The 24,298-nt window shown below is 40.1% G+C and overlaps 1 protein-coding gene across 1 annotated transcript in view; it reads left to right on the forward strand.

Moving 5' to 3' along the window:
• Positions 1-24,298, forward strand: part of HYDIN (HYDIN axonemal central pair apparatus protein) — a 469,694-nt gene that overhangs the window by 232,771 nt on the left and 212,625 nt on the right. The window contains exons 21-22 of the mRNA XM_077984568.1: positions 18,771-19,009; positions 22,585-22,858. Coding sequence (XP_077840694.1) covers positions 18,771-19,009; positions 22,585-22,858 — 513 coding nt within the window. The remainder of the gene's footprint in view (positions 1-18,770; positions 19,010-22,584; positions 22,859-24,298) is intronic.

Genomic DNA, 24,298 nt, shown 5'->3' on the forward strand with positions numbered 1-24,298 from the left:
AGTTTAATTTTAATGACTACATTTTTCAATTCCAAGATTTATAATTGGTTATAGCCGCTTATTCTTGAGTCTTATCTCACTGTCATGGTTTCATAATCTTTGTTTTATGTATATTATCCTATTCTGTATCTCTTTAAGAATCTTGGGTACATTTTCTAATCAATTTCAGTTTGCACTATTGATTGTTCCAGAATGAATTCATTACCTGATTGTTTGCAGCTATTCTTCTGAGCATTTGGAATTTTAAATTATAAATCAATCTGATATAGGGGATGTTTCTCTCTCCTTCTCAGTGCTCACACCTTCTTTTCTAGCATTTTTACATTTGCCTTCAGCCTAGACCGTGACCACTAATCCAGAATCAAATTTGAGCTCCTCCCATGGGGATGCTGGAGAAATCACAGATTCAGTCACTGCATTGACCAGTGGCTTGGCCTCAGGTTTGTCTACATAGCAGTCTCTACTTTAGCACCACCACGTCCACCACCACTGGCACAGTCTGTGTATGGGGTATAGCTTCAGGAACATCACAACTTTGTTCAGCCTTCTTTCAAATGCCAGGAGGCTGTCTTAGCAGGGGACATTAGGCCTCGTTCCTTGCTTCCTGCAGGATCATTTTGGTTCCTGTTTTTCTTTCTCAAGCTGCCTCTACTTGTTTCAGAACCTAGAGCCAGTAGGTCTGTAGGTTCAGGCCTCTTTATTGTTTCTGTTCTACTTGTGGCCCATATGATGTTTATCTTAGTTTGGAGTAAAGCTATACCTAGTTCTTCATTTTTTCAAAATTGTGCGTCTTTTTCTATATAAGGGACATGTTTTAAAGCTTCAACTCGTTGATTTATAGTCAGCCCTTGTAACTACTTTTTATAGTGTTTTATGTATTATCACATGAACACTTACAAAAGGATGGTAAAATGTGTTTTCAGTTGGCATAAGAGAGCAGAGTTCTTCTTTTAACTTTTACTTTAGATTCAGGGGTACATGTGCAGGTTTATTATATAGGAAAATTATGTGTCATGGGGGTTTGGTGTACAGATTATTTTGTCACCCAGGTAATAAGGTAATACCCAATAGGTAGTTTTTTTAATCTTCTCTCCCCTTCCACCCTCCACCTCAAGTAGGTTCCAGAATCTTTTGTTCCCTTCTCTGTGTCCATGTGTACTTAATGGTTAGCTCCCATTTATATGTGATATTTAGTTTTCTGTTCCTACATTTTTTATCTTTGCCTTAATAGTGAAAAATCTATAAAAGAAATTCACATGCATATCAACACAGTGAGATATCATCTCACCCCAGTTATAGTGTCTATTATTAAAAGGACCAAAAATAACAAATACTGGCAATAATGCTGAGAAAAGTGAGCTTTTATCCACTGTTAGTAGGAATATAAATTAGTACAACTACTATTGAAAATAATATGGAGACTGCTCAAAAACTAAAAATAGAACTATCCTATGATCCAGCAGTCCCACTACTGGGTACTTATCCACAGGGAAGGAGATCAGTGTTGCAGAGATGGCTGCACCCACATGCTTACCGCAGCACTGCTTACAAAAGCCGAGATGTGGAACCAACCTAAGTGTCCATCAACAGATGAATGGATAAAGAAAATGTGATATATAGATACAGTATAATACTATTCAGGCATTAAAAAAAATGAGATCCTGTTATTTCCAGCAGCATAGATGAGCTTGGAGGATATTACGTTAAGTGAAATAAGTCAGGCACAGAAAGATAAATACCACGTGTTCTCACTCATATGTGGGAGCTAAAAAACAAATTGAGATCATAGCCGGGCGTGGTGGCTCACGCCTGTAATCCCAGCACTTTGGAAGGCCGAGGCAGGCGGATCACGAGGTCAGGAGATAGAGACCATCCTGGCTAACATGGTGAAACCCTGTCTCTACTAAAAATACAAAAAAATTAGCCGAACATGGTGATGGGCGCCTGTGGTCCCAGCTACTTGGGAGGCTGAGGCAGAAGAATGGCGTGAACCCGGGAGGCAGAGGTTGCAGTGAGCTGAGATCGTGCCACTGCACTCCAGCCTGGGCAACAGAGCAAGACTCTGTCTCAAAAAAAAAGAGATCATAGAAGTAGAGAGTAAAATTGTGGCCACAGAGGCTAAGAAGGGTAGAGGGGAGGTGGGGAAAGGAGAGGTTGGTTAACAGATATAAAATTACAGCTAGGTAAGAGGAATAAGTTCTAGTGTTCTGTAGCACTGTGGGGTGACTGGTTAACAATATTTCATTTATATTTTCAAATAGCTAGAACATAAATGTTCTCAACACAAAGAATGATAAATGTTTGAGGAGCTGGATATGCTAATTACCCTGATTTGATCATTACACATTGTATGCATGTATCGAAGTATCACTCTGTACCCCATAAATATGCACCATTATTGCATGTCAAATAAAAATGAAAAATACATCATTTAAAAGAGAAACTGACAGGAATAAGGGAATAAGAAGAGAAGAAAATTCTAGTTTATCTTGGTGGACATCTATCCTTTTGCCACATAAAAGTCATGGTCATTCCAAAATGGATTGGGTTTTTCATGAGCCATCTGAAGTAACCCATTTAGTGCCAAAGAGGGTAACAGTGATAACAGTAATAATAGTATTAAGAGACTTCCAGAAGCAAAGGTTTGTGCTTAATAGAGAGCTGTAAGCCCCTCACTCCCACCCCCAACCCCACCTGAGACCTTTTTCATTTTGCCAAAGCTAAATGTAAAACCCAAAAGATAGATTCCAGCAGTTTATATATTGATTACAAGCCACAGTGAGAGAAGGAAAGCTGTTGATGGAGTGTTACTTCACATGGTGGGTCAGCACCTTCCTTGAATTTAGAATGAAAGCTCTACTGATTGAATATGATTCATATGAGAATAGTATGAAGCCAAAATTAAAGGAGGGAGTTTGGTTTCCTTGTCACTAAGGGCTGTCCAGAAAACAAAAGGAAAATACCTTGGTCTCCTGCATGCCTTGTAAGCTTGTGCATCTTCATTTCGTCTGTCTCAGCTCTTAACTAGTTTTTAAAAATTATTTTTTCTAACTAAATTATACAGCTAGCACCTATCATTACAAAAGGAAATTAAGGTAAAGCTTCCTTTTATGGATTTAATGTGGGGGTTTTTTCTTTAAATCCCACCTTCTCTCCCCCATAAACATTTATGTTTCTTCCCCATTACCAGCATCATCATCAACCCAATTTATGTCACTTTTAAGAGATGGCTGTCATTGGGTCATCATCAGCTAAAGCATTTACTCTCCTGTTTTGTGCACTGATAGTATATAGTCATATTCAACATTAAGTCAGTAAAAAATCAAATAAGTGTTTTTACATAATGAACAAAAACAAGAAGTAGTACATTAAGTAGCTTAGCATAGAGGTTTATTAATGATATTAAATCCCCAACACAAATCCATCTAGGTTATTTGATGTTTATCAGGGATAAAATTATATATTCTCCCTCTGTTTCATTTTCTCTTCCCTGTCACAAACAAAAGTACAGAGACTGAAGAAGTGTATGCGACATGATAGAACTCTATGTAGGATGGCACCTGGAGTATGTCTTCTTTTAATGTCAGTTGCAGTGAAATTGCATGCAACAATAAGTTTCATGCTTTGGAGGAAAAAATATCTCCCTCTGGGGTGTTAGGACATTGAATTGGGATGCATCTCGGAGGGAAAAGCAACATTGTCTGAGGGCAGATATGATCATGTGCCATGTACAGTTGCCTTACATATGGTAGTTATTCAACAAACAGTTGTTCAGTGTATGAGTACTAAGATAGTATACTGTACCATCAAAAGTGAGGATGTTGTTTTCAGACATAGCTGAAATTATCCTGGTTCTGCATGTACTAATTCTAGGCGAGTTATTTAACCTTTCTGAGCCTTTGGTTCCTTCTCTTTAAATGGAACTAATGATGGCATTTAGGAGATTGAATATGTGAATGTATGTAAAAAGTACCTGTTGAAAAAAATAAGCATTCAACAAATGGTAGCTTTGATTATTAATGTTGACAGACAAAAAGAGCCAAGTGAAATGGCTTGTGAAAAGACATCACTTTTTGTGACACTACATTTGAAGGTCTTTTATTTTTCTCGGATAAGTAAAAGGACAAAAGGGACACTCAGATAGGCCTTAAGGTTTAGAACAAACTGATCCACATAGTACAGATCTCTGTGAAATGGGAGTTCTAATGCTGTCTTTTCCATACTCTTGACTTGTTTCTCTTAATTTTTGACAGTGAAGCCATCTTATAAAATATAAAACATCTGTATTGATGAATACACATATGTCCTTCCATAACAAAGAAAATGGGTTTATTAGGAAATCATTTACTATTTAGAAACTTTAGGCTCTTTAACTTTCTGATTTTCTATCTTCTTGTAGCTTACTTGTTTGTAAAGATGCTTCCTAGCACTGTGTAAATCGTGCCTGCGTGCTCAGGAGCTCTCCTGTTTCCTTTTATTTAACCATCTTTCCTTTCATTTTAACCATCATGCCTTGCATTTGATTTGACACCTTTCATTGAGTTTTGGGAAGACGATGACTCTCAAAAGATGGTGGTCTTTGTTCAAGGATGCTAAGCTAGTAACCTAAAAGATTATTGTTACATATTACTTGAAAGCAATGTGAATTAGATATACTTGCCTTCCTAATAATCAAAGTCAGTTAGCCTCATAATTCTTACAGACTATTTTTTCAACAAATAGAGAAATCAAGCAGTAGAACAATTGCTTGACCAAAAGGGACTTTAAGCACATCAGTGATCAAGGGCTTTCTATTCAATCTGTCATCCCAAACTCTTTCCCTCTAAGAACAAGGAGAAAAGCTGGACAAAATGAGAAAATCATGAGCTTGAGAAACCAGGGAGCAACAAAGCTAGTGACAACACAAAAGGAAAAGAAAATCAAGAGATGTATGCCCAGCATTTGGGATTGCTTTTCCTATATGCCTCCAGAAGACATTGAAAAGTTTAAAGTAGCTTTCTGAAGACCTACCTGTCCAGGGAGATAAAAATTGGAGTCAGGTCAGGCTAGGGAGATAAAAATTAGAAGAAGATGGGCTCTGGTAAAACGTCTGGACTTTTGGTTGGGACTCTGAAAGGATGCACACTAGGAACAAGGATAAAATAGAGCAGACCCCCGATTCAAATCATGTCAATCTCCACCTGAAAGATGGAAATTCTAGTTCCCCCCATAGCTTTCCCAGAAGCAAACGTATATCATCACGGGAAGAAGAGAACTATTCTGGGCCTCAAAATACCTCTACAATTTGTGTATACAACATCCAATAGTTAATCTTAAAATAACCAGGCACATAAGGAGACAAGACAACTTAGTAGAAAACTAAAATATGCTCAATAAGTTCAATGAAATAAAAAGTAAATTTTAGAAACGTGATGGAGTTCTGGAGACTATAAAAAAGAACAAATGAGAGTCATAGGCCTGAAAAATACAATCGAAATTAAGGCTCAACAGATGAATTTAACTGTATATTAGATCCAGACGAATAGAGGCTGGTTGAAGTCAAAGACAGGCCTGAAGAAACTACCAAAAATGAAACATGCAGAGATAAAAGGATGAGAAATACAGAATAGATGATAAAGCAAACAAACATGGGGGGTATGGTTACTGGAGTACCAGAGAAGAGGAGAGATGGGGAAGAATAGATAAAGGCTGAGACCAAGCTATCAAAATGCATTATGAAAACCAGGCAAGATAAAACCACAAAACCACATTTAGGCACATTCTGGTAAAGATGCTGAAGATCAAAGAGTAAATCTTAAAGCATCAGGGGAAAAAAGGTTGTTTACCTTAAAAGGAATAATATTAAACTGAGAGCTGATTTCACAGACACTGCTGAGGGCAGGATACCATTATGAAAACAAATGAACTACAAAAAAAGTCTTCACACTAAAAGGTAGAATTCTAGCCCCCTTCTCCCCCAATTCGCAGAATATGACCAGAAAACTGGAAGGTTCTTCTGTGGGCAATTTGACCAGCCACAAGGAAAGGCAGAAAGGCAGACATAAGCTGTTAGTTGGGCATCTAAAATGTCTGGTGGCCTGTGGTGGACTGGCACCCAAGCACACAGTGGCTTTAATCTCTCTCTCTCTCTCTGTCTCTCTCCTTCCTACCTTCTTTCCTTCCTTCTTTCCTTCCTTCCTTTTCTTTTTTTCTTTTCTTCTTCCCTTCATCCCTTCTTCCCTTCCTCCCTTCCTCCCTTTCTTTCTTTCTCTCTTTCTCTCTCTCTCTCTTTTTCTCTCTCTTTGTCCTTCCTTCCTTTCCTCTTTCCTTCTTTCCTTCCTTCCTTCCTTCGTTCGTTCGTTCCTTCCTTCCTTCCTTCTTTCTTTTTCTTTCCTTTCTAGATGAGATCTCACTATGTTGCCCAGGCTGATCTTGAGCTCCTAGGCTCAAGTGATCCTCCCACCTTGGCCTCCCAAAGTGCTGGGATTACAGGCATGAGCACTGCACCCAGCCTTAGTGCTTTACTCTTAAACATAAGTACTTAATCAGGCTCCACCAGGAAAGCCTGTAATGCAGAAGAAAGAAACCAAAAACATAAAAATGAGAACTTGGAGAAAACAAATACAATGCAAGAAGAAGAAAGTTTAAAATAAAATGATAATTAAAAATCTCAGGAAAGTAAAGATGACTTTGTATCCATGAACAAGAGCAGAGTGATATTTTTTAAAAGAACAAAAACAAAAGTATGCTCATAGATACTAAAAATATAAGCCAGATATTTAAAATTTGATAGAATATCTGGAAAATAAAATTGAGGAATAATCAGAAAGTAGAAAAAGAAGAAAAAGATTAGGAGAAGGAAGAGAAAATTAGACAGTTTGTTCAGGAGTTCTAAGACCCAATATGTGCTGCAAAAAAAGAGCAGGTTCTTAAATGCAGATGAAAAAGTTACCCAAGAAATAATTGAAGGAGTGTTTTCAGAACAGAGGAAAGGAATTTACGGAGAAGGTTCATCAAATATGCTGCATGGTGGATGGAAACAGGCCCATGTCAAGGCACACCATAACTAAGTTCCAGAACACTGGACACAAAGAGAAGGCTGCAGGAACTTCCAGATTAAAAAAAAAAAAAATCATGGTCAAAACCAAAAAATATATGAACCGAGTGGCATCAGACTTATTGACAGAAACACTAGAGAAAAAAAAAATTACTTTCTGAAGGAAAATAAATCCTAATCTTAAATTCATCATCTAGCCAAAAGACTAACAAAATCTGGGGATGAAATACATTTCAGATATAAAAAATCTCAAAAAATTTACATTCCACATACCTTTTGTCAGGAGGCCACTGCAGAGTGCTACACCACAGTTAGGAAGGTGTGGATTCAGCAAACAGGGGCTCAGACACAGGAGAGAATGCCGAGGGATGCACAGGATGGTGCTGCCTGCCGGTCCTAGGACACCAGTCACATTGCAGGCCCAGAGGGCAGCCTGCCCAGATGGGAGTTCGAGAACAGGCAGCTCCAGGAGAGATTTGTCTCCAAGAAGATGGAGCCTGTGTAGAAGATGTTTCTGAAAGTACTGAGCAGCAATTTGCCTCTTTGGTTGAGGGGATGAGTTTGTGATGAATGTGGTGCTCATGATAGATACATGAAAACCACATGAAAACAATTCCTGGAAACAGGAACGTTGTATAAGAAAGGAAACGTCATCATAGGCCATTTTTTTTTATAGCTCAGCTGAGTTTAGTATTTGCATACTCATGATGGTACAAATGCAAATATCTGTCTCACCAAAAAATAAATGTTAACTATATTGGGATGATGAAGAGAAGAAAGTGAAAGAGAGAGAAAGAGAGACATGGAGAGAGGGCAAGAAAAAAGCTATTAATATTTACCACGGGGAGAAATAAATGAATACCATGCAAACTGAAAACTTAAGAAGTAGCAGTAGGGTACTTAGCAATATAGAGGCAAATCCATAAAGCAAAGGCTAAAAGAACTGACAGTGGTTGACTGTGTTAATGGTCAAGGATTTGCACCATGGGAAGATGGGAGAGTGGATTCCAAGGACTGCTGCTTTCCACAATATGCCTTTTCCAGAACCTTTTGAAATTGTGTGTATGTATACCTTTCATACAAATTTTAAAAATTTAAATCACAGTGCAGAACAGTCTGTAGAGTATTGCACCATTTATGTAAGGAAAAACATGTATGCAAATATTGATCATAAAGTATATCTGGAAGGATCCTCGGAAAACTCCTAACAATGGCTACCTCTGGGGTTGGTAACTAGTGACCATGCAATGGCAGAAGAGAGACTCTTCACCCTTTAAATCCATTTGAATGTTACACTGTCTACATGTATTATTTATTTTTTTAAAAGCTTCTAAGAAACAAACTGGGAATGAGACTGCAGCAAGAGAGCAAACAAAGTTAAAATTAAATGAGCTCTAAAAAGAGTGACCATATCCTTTTAATATGAGTTATTTATTCAATAAATATAAATGTGTGTCTCCTTGTTACACAAGTAACACTATAGAACAAATATAAGTTAAAGATAACAAAACAAATCACTCGTCATCCAATCATGCAGATAACCACTATTAAATTTTTGGTGTGTATCTTCTGAATTTTTTACGGTATGTGTGGTCTGTCTGTATTCCTACTCCCTCCTATGGGATAATACTATTTTGTTACCAGCTATTTTCACTCAACAGTATATTGTAGTCACCTAATATGAATTATTAAGGAATATTCATCTACAGATCATTTTTACTGGCTAATTTTATTGCATCATTTGACTCTACCACAGTTGATTTAACTAATCCCCTACTGATAGATTGTTCCCAGTTTTTTACTACTATAAGCAATGCTTGTGTCTCAATTTTGCTGACATCTGTAACTGTTTTCTTTGACTAAATTTCTAGAAATGCAGTTGCTGGGTCAAGTGATGTGTGTAACTAAGTCTTGACACATATTGTGAATTCTCTCCCAGAGAATTTGTACAATTTATATCCTACCCCCAGCACTGTTTAAAAATTTCACTCCTAGATTCTTGCTAACATTTTTGCGGATTTTTTTTTGGCCAAGTCTGACAGATGAAAACATATTTTATTGTTATTTAAGTTTGTGTTTATTTGGCTTACTGGTGAGGCTGGACACCTTCCATATATTTACTGACCAAGAAATAAATACTACTTTTGAGCCCTTGTCCTATGCCTGGTATTAAGGGGAGAGATAGAGGGTAAATAGAATTTTCCTTCTTCAAAGAGTTTATAATCTCATAAAAGAAAGAAATATACAAACAGTACGGCTGGATTATAATGTGAAGCACAGAGGAGGAAGTGATTCATTCTCCTGTCAAATTGAAGTTTTTCATGGGTCGGAACATTTGAGTGAAGACTTGAAGGCCGAGGAGAAGAAAAACAGAGAGATGGGGATACGCTTTCTGAGAGCAGCATATTTAAATGCAGATGATGCTTCGAACACTTGGGAAAGGTAAATGACCTGGTGTCCTGGAAACTAAGCCTAGAAAATGCAGTGGGGCCCTCTGACGAAGATTTGGGAGTAGATCCTCCAGGCCAGAAGCTCCTCTGGTACCCCAGTCTGGATTGTGGGCCGCCGTGTTGGCAGAGTCTGGGTGACTTCTCACACGGCAGTGACAGCCTGCCTCCCACCAAGATTCACACAAAATGATGGATTCCCCAGATAGAAAAAGTGAGTCCATGTATGGATCAAACAGAAAAAAGTGGGGTCCCTGAATTCTGGAACTTGTATGTAAAGTCGTGGCGGGGGGAGTGTGTGTATGTGCATTTTTTGATGACGGGGTTCCATGGCTTTCTCAAAGTGGATAAAAAGACTCATCGCCTCTGATCCGGACATTGGAGAGCCGTGCAGAATCCCCAGAAGGAGAGCAGCAGGATCAGATCACCGAAAGATAAACCTGTTGAAGCAGGATATTTCCCTGACCCCTTCACGGGACTCGCAAAGGGAGTGTCTCCTTTACTCAGCCCGCTGCTCTCGACACCTTGCGGGAGGCAGCACACGAATGAGGTGGGAACTGGAGCGCATGAGCATGAGGGCGGAAACCAGCCAACCGCGTCCGCACCAGCAAGATCAAACTCTACTCACTGGGACCGGCTGCGCCCCACCCCTCACAGGTGGGAGTGCGCAGGTGAGTGGGTGCAGGAGCCAGAGTGAGCACTCCTGGGTGTCAGCAGGAGCAAACTACATGCAAGCCCTGTGGCAGCATCCAAGCATCCGGTCGGGTGGGGGGCGGGGGGTGGTCAGTGCCTGCAATCCCTGAAAGAGGGTGTGTTACAGTGCTGTTTTAGCTCTGCCATCTGCTGTGGACACCTTAGGTGTCTGTGCCAACCAGGGCAAAGGGCCAGCGTGACAGCCTTTTGTATCTGCACTCAGGGATCCCGAGCTCTTGTCCTGCAGCCAGGAAAAATGAGGTCACATGAACAAATTTAAGGATGGTAAATGTGGGAGATTTAATTGCCGATGAAAGTGGCTCTCAGGGGGAGAGGGAGCTGAAAAGGAGATGAGGCAGGTAGGTGATCTTCCCCTGAAGTCCGGCCATCTGCAGTCGGATTCTTCTCAGAAGTTATTCCAGCAAGCTGTCCCCTCTGCAATCCCCAACATGCAGCTGCTTCTCCTCTCTGCCAGCTGAGTCTGAAGTCTTTATAGGCACAGGCTGGGGCATGGGGTGGGGCCGTGGGTGGTTAAGGGAAAGGCAACATTCAACTGGGAAAACAGGGATATAAGTTCTCACTTTGGGCCATGGGTTCAGGCTTTTCAGCTGAAAGGTAGGGTTTCACCAGGGAGCCACCCTTTTCTACCTAGAATTCCTCTGCCCCCAGTCCCTATCACTGTCAATAATGTAGACTGGGGAGGGTGCCAGCAGGAAGGAGAACTGAATGGGAAGTTTGGAAAATAACATTAGTAGCGATCACCACTGACTGAACATGTAATCTATGATAGACGAGGTGCTAGATGCTTAGCACCCTTTTATTTTATCTTCAAGTTAACATTTAACATGAAAGGAAACCAAAACCTAGATTTTAAAATTAGTGCAAGGTCACTAGGCTATGAATGGCAGAGTCCATAGTTGACTACCAGGTCATGAGACTCTCAAGCCCACACTTCTGATTGTGACCTTAAATTGCCTCCCGTGTAAAGCTCTACACCATTTCTTCTGCATCTCATCTCCTAATTTTCAGTTAACTCTCTTAAGCAGCAAAGTGACTCACTTCAGGGAAAAGAACTGTTATGACAAGAGACCCCATTTAGAAGACAAAAAGGAGAAAGGGCCTGTAATCCCAGCACTTCGGGAGGTTGAGACGGGCAGTTCGCTTGAGGTCAGGAGTTAGAGACCAGCCTGGCCAACATGATGAGACGCCGTCCCTACAAAAAAAATATAAAAATAAGCCAGGCATGGTGGCACATGCCTGTAATCCCAGCTACTCAGGAGGCTGAGGCAGGAGAATTGCTTGGACCCAGGAGGCAGAGGTTGCAGTGAGCCAAGATCATGCCACTGTACTCTAGCCTGGGTGAGAGTGAGTGAGACTTCATCTCAGAAGAAATTTTTTTTAAAAAAAGAAAGGCCTTGGTGACCCTTCATTGTTCTTGTTCCACAAAGTATTGGTCATCTGCTGAGATAATAGTGTAACTGCAAAGAAATCCCTCGCTCTGCACATTGCTTCCTATTGTTATTTGCTCTCTTTATTTCATGGAAGGAGATTCTTGCAGATTTCAATTGGCAAATGAGTTATTTGGAAGAGAAGCGCACAGTGCTATTTTCTTCAAGCTTCCTAGTTATTAGCACTACAGAAAGCAAGTCTGTGTGAGCACAGCCACACTCCCGGTGATTGTTGAGGTGACATGTGCAAACAATGGTGTTCAGTTGTCCCTTTTGTGGCCAATATTGAACACACAATAAGGAAACCTATAAAAGCTCTGGCTGCTTTACCTTGGGAGCTGAGCACTGCATAAGTGTGCTGCTGCCCTATTGTCAAATAAAAAGCAAATGTTATCTTTAGATATGTGAAACCTCAGAGGGGAGGGCTTAACACTCATCACTGGTGGTCACGGAATTCTGAATTTCAAAAGATCATAAATTTTCCGTCTTTCGCACAGTCATATTCCCTGCAGGCACGCACATACCTCCTGTACATGTTGTTTATGAGCTGCTCAAACAACTCTGGCTTTCTAGTTCCAGACTGCAGAAAAAACAAAGGCAGGTATGGCTGACATTTTCATGGAAAGCTTAGGAAGGCTCATTTTTTTTTATCATCCTTGGAACAAATAGATGGAACCCTGTATTAGGTTTCTCTTGCTGGGTACCAAATTACCACAAACACAGCAGCTTAAGGCGATACTAACTTACGATCTCAGTTTCCGTGGGTAAGGGGTCCAGCCATGGTCAGGCTGGATTCTCTCCTTAGGATCTCAAGAGGCTGAGATCAAGGTTAGCCAAGCTCCATTCCTTTCGGGAGTCTTGGTGAGGAAAAGATCCACTACTGGGCCCCCCAGGTCATTGGTGGAATTTTTTTCCTTGCAGTTGAATGACTGAGTCCCTCAGTTTTTTTGGTGGCCCTCAGGGACTGCTCTCAGCCACTTTGGAGTTCCTCGCCATGTTGTCCCTCCCTTAGGCCCTCTGTGCTTGGAATCTTTTCACCAGGAAGAGTATAGTCTGGTTAAGTCACGACTGCTGAGGATAATCTCCTATCTTAAAGTCAACTGATGCCGGGCGTGGTGGCTCACACCTGTAATCCGAGCAATTTGGGAGGCCAAGACAGGGGGATCATAAGGTCAAGAGATGAAGACCATCCTGGCTAACACAGTGAAACCCTGTCTCTACTAAAAATACAAAAAGTTAGCCTGGCATGGTGGTGGGCACCTGTAGTCCCAGCTACTCAGGAGGCTGAGGCAGGAGAATGGCGTGAACCCAGGAGGTGGAGGTTGCAGTGAGCCGAGATCACACCACTGTACTCCAACCTGGGCGACAGAGCGAGACTCCGTCTCAGGAAAAAAAAAAAAAAAAGTCAGCTGATTTGGGACCTTACCTACATGTGCTAAATCCTTCACAGCAACACCTGGATTTGTGTTTGACTAAGTAACTGAGGGAAGATAATCGTGCTCCAAGAGGTGGAGATCCTGGAGGCCAGCTTAGAATTCTGCCTATCACAGCCCCACAGCCTCTCCTTTCCTGGCAAGAGTCTTGTATGTTAAATGCTTCCTTAGCATCCATCTTTGTTTTCTGTTTTGTAATTTTTTTTTTTTTTTTTTTAGCAAATACTATTGAACTCATAATTGTATGTCACGTGGGGCATTTCAGATTTGGGGAAAATGATGACAATAGTTTCCATTCTTGAGGACTTGCTTTGTGCCCAACACTGTGCTGAGATTTTACCTGCACTCTCTCACTCATCCATCCCCACAGCTCTATACGGAAGGTACAGTCAATATCCTGAGCTACAGATGAGAAACCTGAGACCAGGCATACATAGTTAGGAGGCATCCCCAAAGTTCCACATCTGGAAAGCAGCAGAGCAGGGACTCAAATCTGCATCCCTTTGCTTCAGCGCCCTCCCTCCTACCCTATTTCCATCAGCTACTATTTTGCCCTATTGTGGTTCGGAAAGAGTTACGAAATGCCCTCCACAGCTGTGATGATTATCATTCATCCTTTCCTTTTTTAGTCAAATTTTCCATTTAATAACAGAAAATGTCACGCTGACCAAGCCCTCCCTAAAAGCAAAGGATAGCCCTAAAAGTCAACCACCAGAGAGACACAAAGATGATAGAGTAGTTTTGAGGCTGACTTATGTAAGGTAAGAGCAGTTCAGTGCCTTAGCATCTGGCATTTTAATGTGTCTTGGTCTTGGATTCTATGATATATTTTCCTGTCTGGTTTTATGCCAAGCATTGATTAATAAGCTTCATCAGAAAACTCACCAATTCAGCCCTGAAGAACAACTTCAGGTCTTTCCAGAAGAGCCAACCTATGTCAGCAGGAAACAGAAGAGAAATGGTACACATCCATTGAAAACTAATGTCCCCTGACTTGAAAGACCACTTATGCTGATGACACTCTCACTTTATCGTGAGCAGAGGTTTGGCCTGTGCTACCAGCTAGAGGAGGAAAACAAATTATTGGAATAGGAAAGATGACATTGATGGTACTTTCTCTTTCTGCAAGGCATTTTGCTTTTTGATGAAAAGACAAAAATGGCATTATCTCACAGGGTGAGATGTCAAACATAAATGGCATTATGTTTTCATTGTAAGCTGAGTCACATAAATGAGCAAAGCTATGTAGGATGCTAACAGGCCACCAATTTGGGAAGAAGGGTCAACACAGTGAGATCTTCTTGCCCAGAACTTTCTTAGTTTCTCCTCTTAGAAGTTTCTCCTCTTGAGTTTCTCTCAACTTTCTTAGCTGCCCCTCCATTTGTCCTAAAAGCAGATGGATGTGAACTCTAACCCTGAAGTTCCCATAGGATCTGAAAGGCAATTCCCATAGGATCTGTGTTCTGATGGAGTAAGCTCTTCACCTTTCAAAATGTGAGATCTGGGAGAGTTGGGGGAAAATCTGAGGATGTGGCAGTAAAGTGAACCAACAAGGAAACTTTGGCAGACAGCAGCTAGCAGCTCAGCACACTCATCTCTCTTTACTCTGGACCCAGGGCTAGACTACATTTCCCAACCTCCATTGGGGTTAGGCTGCATTGACTCAGTTCTGGCCAGTGGAATTGAATGGAAGTGATGTGCACCACTTCCAGGCATGGTGCATAAAATCCTAGCACACAACCCTCCTTTCTCTTTCTTCTCTTACTGGCCAGATGGATGTCAATATGGATCTCTTAGAAACCAAGAGTTAAATATGTCGGAATCTGTTCAGTAGAGATCCTTGAAAGACTAAATGGAACAGAAGCCCATCCTCACACCTGTCACCAATTGGAATTCATGTGGGCCCGAAATAAGCTTCTGTTGTATAAAGCCATTGAGCATCAGGGGTCTTTCTGTTGCAACAGCTACCACAGACTTATCTATAATAATAGCCTAGAATTTCAAAACAGCAAGTAGGGAAAACAGTTCTAAGAAAGGAGAAGGTCTGGTTACTCAAGCATGAGAAATCCATTTCCATCTATTGCTTTGATTGTGTATGCCGACTGAAAATGATAAAAGTCAAAGATTCGTATCTACTGTAATATAAATTCAAGATGAAATGAAACTACTGATCCATTTTAAAATGTCTACAGAAAATTGAATTTGCACTTACAGCTCTTTTAGAACACATTTTTATGTCATTTTCTGTGATTAATGTGTTAGAGGATTTTAGTGTTGTCACTTTGAGACTGTTAAAATGTTTCTTTTGATAAATTAGGAAGATGCATCAGAAATTATTTCTTTGAACCTAAGTATGGAGAGAACATTGTAACATTCAATCCTTATAGTTTCTCTTGGCAATAATAATTAAGCTACAGTCCTGAAAATTAAATGTATAAGGATTATTACCTTTTACTAATATTTTAACACAAAATTATAAACAAATACAGATTAATGCTCCGGGGAGACAGAGACTTTGTTTACTGTTTGCTGATTATGTTCGTTCTCTGCTAGAACCAAGTTACTGTGAGTAGGAAAGTAATCGGAAAATTTTGAAAAATAGATGAGTCTTTCAAGATTCATCATTTTTTTCATGCGCATCCTTTGAATACAGACAATGATCATACAAACATCTCCATCCAGGTCGTACTTTATCTAGTGTGGTATTTAATGTTTAATTGTTTTTTTTTTTTCTGTTTCTACGTCGCTTTGGGATTTTCCATATTTGAAGATTTATGAGTAATAATAGGACTCTTGGCTTAGTTATATCTGTAGTTTCCATTAATACCAAAATTAAAATTTCCTCATTATCATTCATCTACATCCTCATTTATATACAATTTAAAACCTTGAAAAATGTTCTTCTTTCCTTTATTTAATTCATTTAAATTTTAAAATGCAATTTACTTATTTCCCATGTAGATTTTCAAACCAGGAAGAAATGTAACTAGCCTTTCTGCTCTGTCTTACATTTGTCCTTAATTATAAATTGGGAAATTGACATTTTGCTTTAAATATTAGATTTTCCTTATTTAAGTACCTGTGAGCCTATTCCTAAGAGAGTGACCATCGGGCCCACTGACCGAATCTATTTTTTTAATCTGCAGTGGCGCCAGACCAGGATTTTGGTGACATTCCAAGGCACTGTCACCCTGTGAGATTCTGCCTGGATGAAATCTCTAACTCTTGCCTGCAATCTGCAATGTACATTTATGTCACTTACAGAGATCATCAGTGTAACTCTGACCTAAGTTTGTCAGGAGGTTTCCAGTTCGTGGTACCTAAGCCCCGGTAGAGCTACCTGTGTTTTTACATTTCTCCTTTTTTTCCTTTTTGTAGAAGAAGTATATCATAGAATTAAGTGAAAGAAGGATAATCTTAGGCTGGAATGTCCTCTGGAGTCCCGCTCAAATAGTAAAATTTGCATTTCTTTTCAAATCCACTGTTTTCTACTGTATGCATTACTTTGGAGGGCTTCTGTTGGCACCAAACTTGGGGAGCTTTGTGAAGCTTCCTGGGAGATTCACAAGGAAGATTCATGAAGGAATAATCAAACTCTTTTCTGATGAACTGGAAAGTGTGGCTTTTCCTCTCAGTTATTATCCTGGAAGCATCTAAATACTCTCCACATCTCTTCTTTTGCAGCTTTTTCTCAGTGCATATTGGTAATAACTAAATATTTTCTCTAAAGATTAATCCACATAAGTACTTCTGAGTAATGTCTTTCCCAAAATAAAACAGGACTTTCATAATTGATCTAAATGACAAAGCAATCAAAATGGGGAAAGGATTTATTTTATTTTAAGTTCTGGGGTACATGTGCAGGATGTGCAGGTTTGTTACATAGGTAAACGTGTGCCATGGTAGTTTGCTGCACCTATCGACCCACCATCTAAGTATTAAACCCAGCACGCATTAGCTATTTTTCCTGATGCTCTCCACCCCTCTGCCCCCCGACGCCTGACAGGCCCTGGTGTGTGATGTTCCCCTCCCTGTGTCCATGTGTTCTCATTGTTCAGCTCCCACTTCTGAGTGAGAACACGTAGTGTTTGGTTTTATGTTCCTGTGTTTGTTTGCTGGGGATAATGGCTTCCAGCTCCATCCATGTCCCTGCAAAGGACATGACCTCATTCAAAAGAATGTTTTTTATTTGATGTTCTTTATTAACTTTGAGATAGTTGTTTATATAGGCAGTTAAACAAATTAGAATTTTAGTAATATTAATAATATAGTGCAATATAATTAGGAATCACACCACCTGATAATTAAGCCCAATTTCACATTTGGAGGGAAAAGAAAATGTGTGTGGCACATTTGTCAGACATTCAAAGGGTTTCAACATCCTTTGCTCTTGTTCTTTAGATTCCCCTGAAGCACTGTCACTCTGGCCTCCTTCTGAATTCCATTTTTGTTGTTGAAATATTGGTCTCACTAGTGTCATTGCTGTCAGCTCCTCAGGGTGTTTATGTATTTCCCACAACACCTGGACCTGAGAGCCATTGAATATGTATTTGTTATATTTACTTGAAAAGTCCAAAAACAATTTGCTCATTAAATTTGTAGAAGACTTGGAGGGGCTAGGAGGAGTGGTCCCTAATTATTAGTAGTAGTAGCTAATAAGTTGAGTGTCATAGTCAGAATTATAGAAGTTCTCAAAAGATGAAAACCTTGTAAAAATAGAAAATACCAACACCTGAATTCAAAAATACAGAAATCAAAATTAAGGAGAGAATAGATGTGTTTAATAGCATATTACACATCGCAGAAGAGAGAGCTAGTGAACTGGAAGAGAGCTCAAAAGAAAGCATCAAAAGTGAATCACAGAAAACAACAAACAGAAAATGCAGATGAGGCTCAGAAACAGAGATAGGTTGAGATATACAAATACTACAGTGTTACAGTTGCCTACAGCGTTCAGTACAGTAACATGCTATACAGGTTTTCAGCGTAAGATCAACAGGTTATACCACGTAGCCTAGGTGTGCAGTAGGCTCCACTATCTCACTCTACAGTGTTCACACAGCAACGAAATCACCTAATGACACATTTCTCAGAATGTGTCTCTGTCGTTAAGCAACACATGACTGTATTTCAAAATAAGTTTGCAGTTTTACCTGATGAGATTCTGATGAGGCTAATTATTAATTATTATAAATTAGTAAAAATCCAGATGACTTCTTATATTGTATTTATTAATGAAATTGGTTCATCCTCACTAGAACACTAGAAATTTTGCATTTGAAAAACGTTTCTTTTAAAAATTTCAAACTCAAAAAAAAAAAACAAAAACAAAGGAAAAATAAATAAGAATAAAAAATAAAAATTTCAAACTCCATAAAGAATATTGTGCCTTCTTTGGTGTCTCAGAATCTGGAGATTATAGCAGATAATAATTATAAGTTTGTTGGAGAATTGGGCTGTTACCTTGAGAAAGAGATGTAAAAATCTTCACAGAGCATTCAAAAGTAAAATCGTAGGTTTGCTCTTCAGAATCAGATTGCTTTTTGAAAAAAGAAAAACCAACAAACATCCAGCTGCTTTAATTCAAAAAATAATGTTTGTCTCTGATGTTGAATTCCACAGTGCCACCCATTTGAAGTGTAGAGGGCTTTGACATCTATAGAATGAAAAGCCAAGAATATCTTCCCTGTGAACTTGTACTCTTGTGTTGCAGGCACACAAAAAATCCCTTTGGACAATTGAACCCAATGAAGGCATGGTTCCTCCAGAAACTGACATTCAACTGGCACTGACCGCCAACCTGAATGACATACTGACATTCAAAGACTGTGTCATTTTGGACATTGAAAATAGCAGCACCTATCGGATTCCTGTTCAGGCTTCCGGAATTGGTTCCACTATTGTTTCAGATAAGCCCTTTGCTCCAGAACTCAATTTGGGGGCACATTTTAGGTAAGGAAATACCATGGACCAATTGTGGTAGATGTCACATATGTTGCATATGCTGAGCATCCCCTCTACTTTAAAAAATTATTTTAAGTCATTAAAACTAGCCACCTCAGTCCCTCTCCTTTCCCATCCTCACTCTTCTGCCTCCTGATGGGTATGTCAGCAACAAGAAGACATTTTCTAGCCATAACTTGGTTGCGTTCTCTAATCTGTGTCCCTTTACATGCGAGAAGAATATGGTTTGTAGGAAATGCATTCTTCTCTCAAACTGGCTACTCTGACTAATTTAGACTCTCAACCATAATTTCTCCTCTTTAATTCTAATACACTGTTAATCCCTCTCCATAAACACAGAAAATACAGATACAGCTTAGTGGTAACCTAAGCAGAATATACTTAGGAAGGTAAAAATTTACTGCAAGTGTATTTTATCAGGTATTGCAGAGCCAGCAGCTTTTTCAAAGCTTATGTCCTCTACTTGACTCCCCACCATAGCCCAACAACTGAGATGGTTTCCATTGGCTTTGCCTGATTACCCAGGAAAAGCTAGAGGGTCTAAATATTTACATAAGATGTGGTACAGTATAGACACCACTGAGCAGAACAATCTAAATGTGGATATAAAAATCAGATTTGGGCCGGGCACGGTGGCCCAAGCCTATACTCCTAGCACTTTGGGAGGCCAAGGCAGGAGGATCACTCGAGCTCAGGAATTCAAGACCAGCCTGGACAACATGGGGAAACCCCATCCCTACAAAAATACAAAAAATTCTGGACGTGGTGGCGGGTGCATGTAGTCCCAGCTACTCAGGAGGTTAACAGGTGGGAGAATCACTTGAGCCCAGGAGGCAGAGGTTGCAGTGAGCCAAGGTGGCACCACTGCACTCCAGCCTGGGTGACAGAGTGAGACCCTGTCTTAAAAAAAAAAAGAAAGAAAAAACACACACGTATACATATACACATACACATATATATGTGTACACACAGACATATATATAGATATATATGAGGAGATATATATATTTATAGAGCTGGGAGCAGTGGCTTATGCCTATGATCCCAGCACTTTATACTTTGGGAGGCTGAGGTAGGAGGATTGCTTGAGCCCAGGAATTGGAGACCAGCCTGGGCAACATAGGGAGACCCCCCACATCTCTACAAAATAAAAAAAATTAGCCTCGCTTGATGGCACATGCCTGTTGTCCTACCCACTTGGCAGGCTGAGGTGATAGGATTGCTTGTACCCGGGAGGTTGAGGCTACAGTGAACTAGGATCACACAACTGCAACTCCAGCATGGGCGACAGAGCAAGACCCCATCTGAAATTAAATAAATAAATATATATATATTTATGAGGTTTGAGTGTTAAGTGTAGAGGGTATGTGTGAGGTTTGTTCTTGATTCCTCAGGAAAGTCATGTAGCTATCACTAGTTGGCTCCTGGGGGCCAGTTGAATTTGAACTTACCTGTTGCAGTACTGTGAACAGATCTCAGAAGGGTATCCCCCCTGCCTTCTGGGCTCACAGGCCCTGAAATCAAGTCATATATGCTGTGCTTGGAGATGTGACTGACATTAATCAGTTAGGAGCTCTCCCCAAAATCCCTCCCTCTGCTCCATCTACAAAATATGGGACTTGATTGAAAATGCCGTAAACTAGTAGAAAATTAAGTAAAAAGCAAGTCACATGGTTGAATTGCATGCTTTTAGGCAAGTATCCAATTATATTTTTCGAGTCAACTAAATATAAGAATCCTCCTCTCTGCCTGTCTGTTGGCCGTAAGCTAGGGTAGTTTATCATTGCATACCAGTGCTTCTAGTTTCAAATTTCTTTTCATGCACTCAAATATAATTGTAGAAAACAATACATGGCAAACCAGACCTAATTACATGTTCTTTTAGATCTACAAATAGTGTCAAGTAGCCTTCGAAGGATATTCTGACACATGAAATTGGAGGGTTAGCTAACAGTTTTCTATCAATATAAAAGCAAACTGTAGCTTTTAGTTGCTAATTTGACCTCTGCCTAAACTTTTTGACATAAAATCACTATGCTCGCAATCTCCAGAAGAATTGCCAAAAGCAGGGCTGGGTAAACTACACCCCTCTGCCTGCTTTTGTCAATAAAGTTTTATTGGAACACAGCCATGCCCATTTTGTAACGTATTGTCTATGGCTGCTTTCACACTACAAGGGAAAGTTGAGTAGCTGTTACAGAGACCATGTGGCCCAAAAAGCCTAAAATATTTGTTAGTTAGTCCTTTAAAGAAAAAGTTTGCCAACCTCTGGTCTAAAGAAATAGCCATATGCCGCTGCTTCTAATTGCATGTTTTTAGACAACTCCCTAGGTTTTCAGAACTTCCATTTCTTGATCTATAAAATGGTAGTAAATATACTTACCATGACTGGATTGCTGTAATGATTGAATGATGTACTGTGAATAAGTAACAGACATCCTGCCTAGTAATCAGTATGTGTTTTTTATAAACAGTATATGGTTTTATAAACAGTATATGTTGTTTATTATTTCCCCCAAAAGCCTACTGCTAGCCATAAACTACCAAGTAAAGTAACTCCCTTGAGCGTGCCCCGTGGACACAGATTCACAATGTATTTAGATAGAAATGGTTATACCTGACAACTAGCAAATATTCCTTCTGATTATTTATTTGATGGTTCGACTTACCAGGCATGATATCATTTCCTAAGGAGGAATAGATGGGATGAAATCTCAAAGCCTAATAAAATTTAAAAAATAAAAAACAGTCCTGAGATGAGTTTTTCCCTAAGAATAAATTTTAAAGTAAGCCTGTGGGGGGAAAAAAAATCCCAAACAAACAAAAACACATTTGAACCATATCCAAGATCTTAGAAATCCCAGTTTTTTTTAGCAAATAGCCAGGCAATCAGAATGTTCTTAGTAAATATTTGTGGAATATATGAATGCATGATGAACAAATGAATACATGAAATTGCAACATATTTAAAGCACATTAGTCTGAGATAGGTGACCAATCACGGTGGTGTTCTGGCCCATTGCAGTCCCCTGGCCTTTGTTAAAGCTTAGAGGATATGCATGGTTTTTCTTCAAAGCTTCCTTCAAATTGAGCCCATCATTACGGGACATTCCATTCAGCCAGTAGTAATTTTCTCAGCACAGCTTGAAACCTGCTTCTCCTCCAGTAGGTATTTTGCTTTCCTTTCACTCTTCAGAGCTATTTCTCTAAATAGAATTGCTTTTCACATGAACTGAATGTGTCCTGCAGTGTGTGGGGCCTACTGGGGAAGATTGACGGGGAGTGGAAATTTTCCACAGCCCCTTACGTGGTGATGCCAACTCTGGGACCAAACCCAGGTCTGTGATTCCACACCTCTTGGCCCCCTGAGTAGATACTACCTTGTCCCATCACTGTATTAGTTTCTAGTGGCATCGTAACTTAGTCTTCCTACATTAAAAAAAAAAGTCTTATATTGTGGCTCACTGTTTTAAATCCTTCCAGAAGAGTAAATCCCAAGGGTGTAGAGCTGAACAGAACATACTTAAATGGAATCCTCTCAACACCTGTCTCTTCTTTTTCAGCCTGGATACCCATTATTACCACTTTAAGTTGATCAACAAGGGACGTCGGGTCCAACAGTTGTTCTGGATGAATGATAGCTTCCAACCCCAGGCCAAGCTGAGTAAGAAGGGCCGGGTTAAGAAGGGACATGCTCGTATCCGGCCCCAGCCCAGTGGCTCTCAGGAGCCCAGGGATCCACAGAGCCCCGTGTTTCATCTCCACCCCGCCAGCATGGAGCTGTACCCAGGCCAGGCAGTCGATGTGATACTGGAAGGCTATTCTGCTACTCCCAGGGTAAGGGGACAGCACATTTGGAAGCTATTGCTTTTTCCTAATTAAATCTCTACTGTATCTATTTCTTTTTATTTTTTTCTTTTTCTTTTTCTTTTTTTTTTTGAGACAGAGTCTCGCTCTGTTGCCCCGGCTGGAGTGCAGTGGCCGGATCTCGGCTCACTGCAAGCTCCACCTCCCGGGTTTACGCCATTCTCCTGCCTCAGCCTCCCGAGTAGCTGGGACTACAGGCGCCCACCACCTCGCCCGGCTAGTTTTTTGTATTTTTTAGTAGAGACGGGGTTTCACCATGTTAGCCAGGATGGTCTCGATCTCCTGACCTCGTGATCCGCCCGTCTCAGCCTCCCAAAGGCTGGGATTACAGGCTTGAGCCACCGCGCCTGGCCTGTATCTATTTCTTAGGAAAGTTCCTTGACATTTATCTGAGGAAGGATATGGTTTCTCAAGGATTGTGTACAGTCCTGAGTTACCATGGTAGCATCTGTTGCTTTTGGGGTGCAGCTCTGCTCAGTCGTCGATTTGTTTCTATAGCTACTGTGAACCCAATCTTGAGGGAGGTTCTCATGCCCAGGGTCCACAGTGACAAGCCAGCAAGTCTCTGGTAGAAAAACATCCAGTTTTTAGCCAAAGCAGATTCTCCTATTAACACTTAGCAGGATTAATTTAATATTCATTCAAAAAGGGTGTTTATATCGACACTCTGGGCTGCCTCTCCTATTCAGGTATTGGGACATCCCTGTTCCTTTCTTTCCAGACTGACTACAACTCACATTTCAAAACATCTTTTTTATGCGTTAATAAAAGAACCACATTTATCTTCAGCAACTCTGATTCCCTGCCTTCATTTACATGATCTCCATACATTCTACCTAAAACATTTCAGTAGATCCAAATCATCTGTCTGTTTATCCCTATTCTCTCACAGTGTGGAAATCGTTAAAAAACTAAAGGAAAGGCTTTCAAAGTCACTTAAGAGTCTCTCCCTCCCCACAAAATGCAGACCTTGTAGATGAGAAATGATGCTTGCTTAAGATCCTGCTTGTGTCACCAAATTTGGAGGTAATACTGACTTTTCCCTACACGAAATAGGAAGCAAAAAGAACTTTGTCTCCCAGTAGACACAGCTGGAAAGCTAGTCCCTTGCTTAGCTTCTCTAAGGTCACAGATTCCACTTTATTTCATTAGACTATTTCTTCATAGAGCATTTTCAGGTAAAATGCATCCTCAGTTCCAAAAAAAAAGGGGGTTATCTCTCATTGTGGAAAAGGTAATGTGTTCCTTCTCTCTGTTATTCAGGTGATCAGCCAACTTTTATTGTGTGTATACCATGTAACAAATACTGTGCTAAGCACTGAGGATGCAAAGATGAATAGAACACAGGCCGTTATCTCAAGACACTGACAGCTGTTGGAAGAGCATATTTATAATGTGGTTATCAAGAGT

This window comes from Macaca mulatta, chromosome 20 (genome assembly GCF_049350105.2).
Source record: "Macaca mulatta isolate MMU2019108-1 chromosome 20, T2T-MMU8v2.0, whole genome shotgun sequence".
Classification (NCBI taxonomy): domain Eukaryota; kingdom Metazoa; phylum Chordata; class Mammalia; order Primates; family Cercopithecidae; genus Macaca; species Macaca mulatta.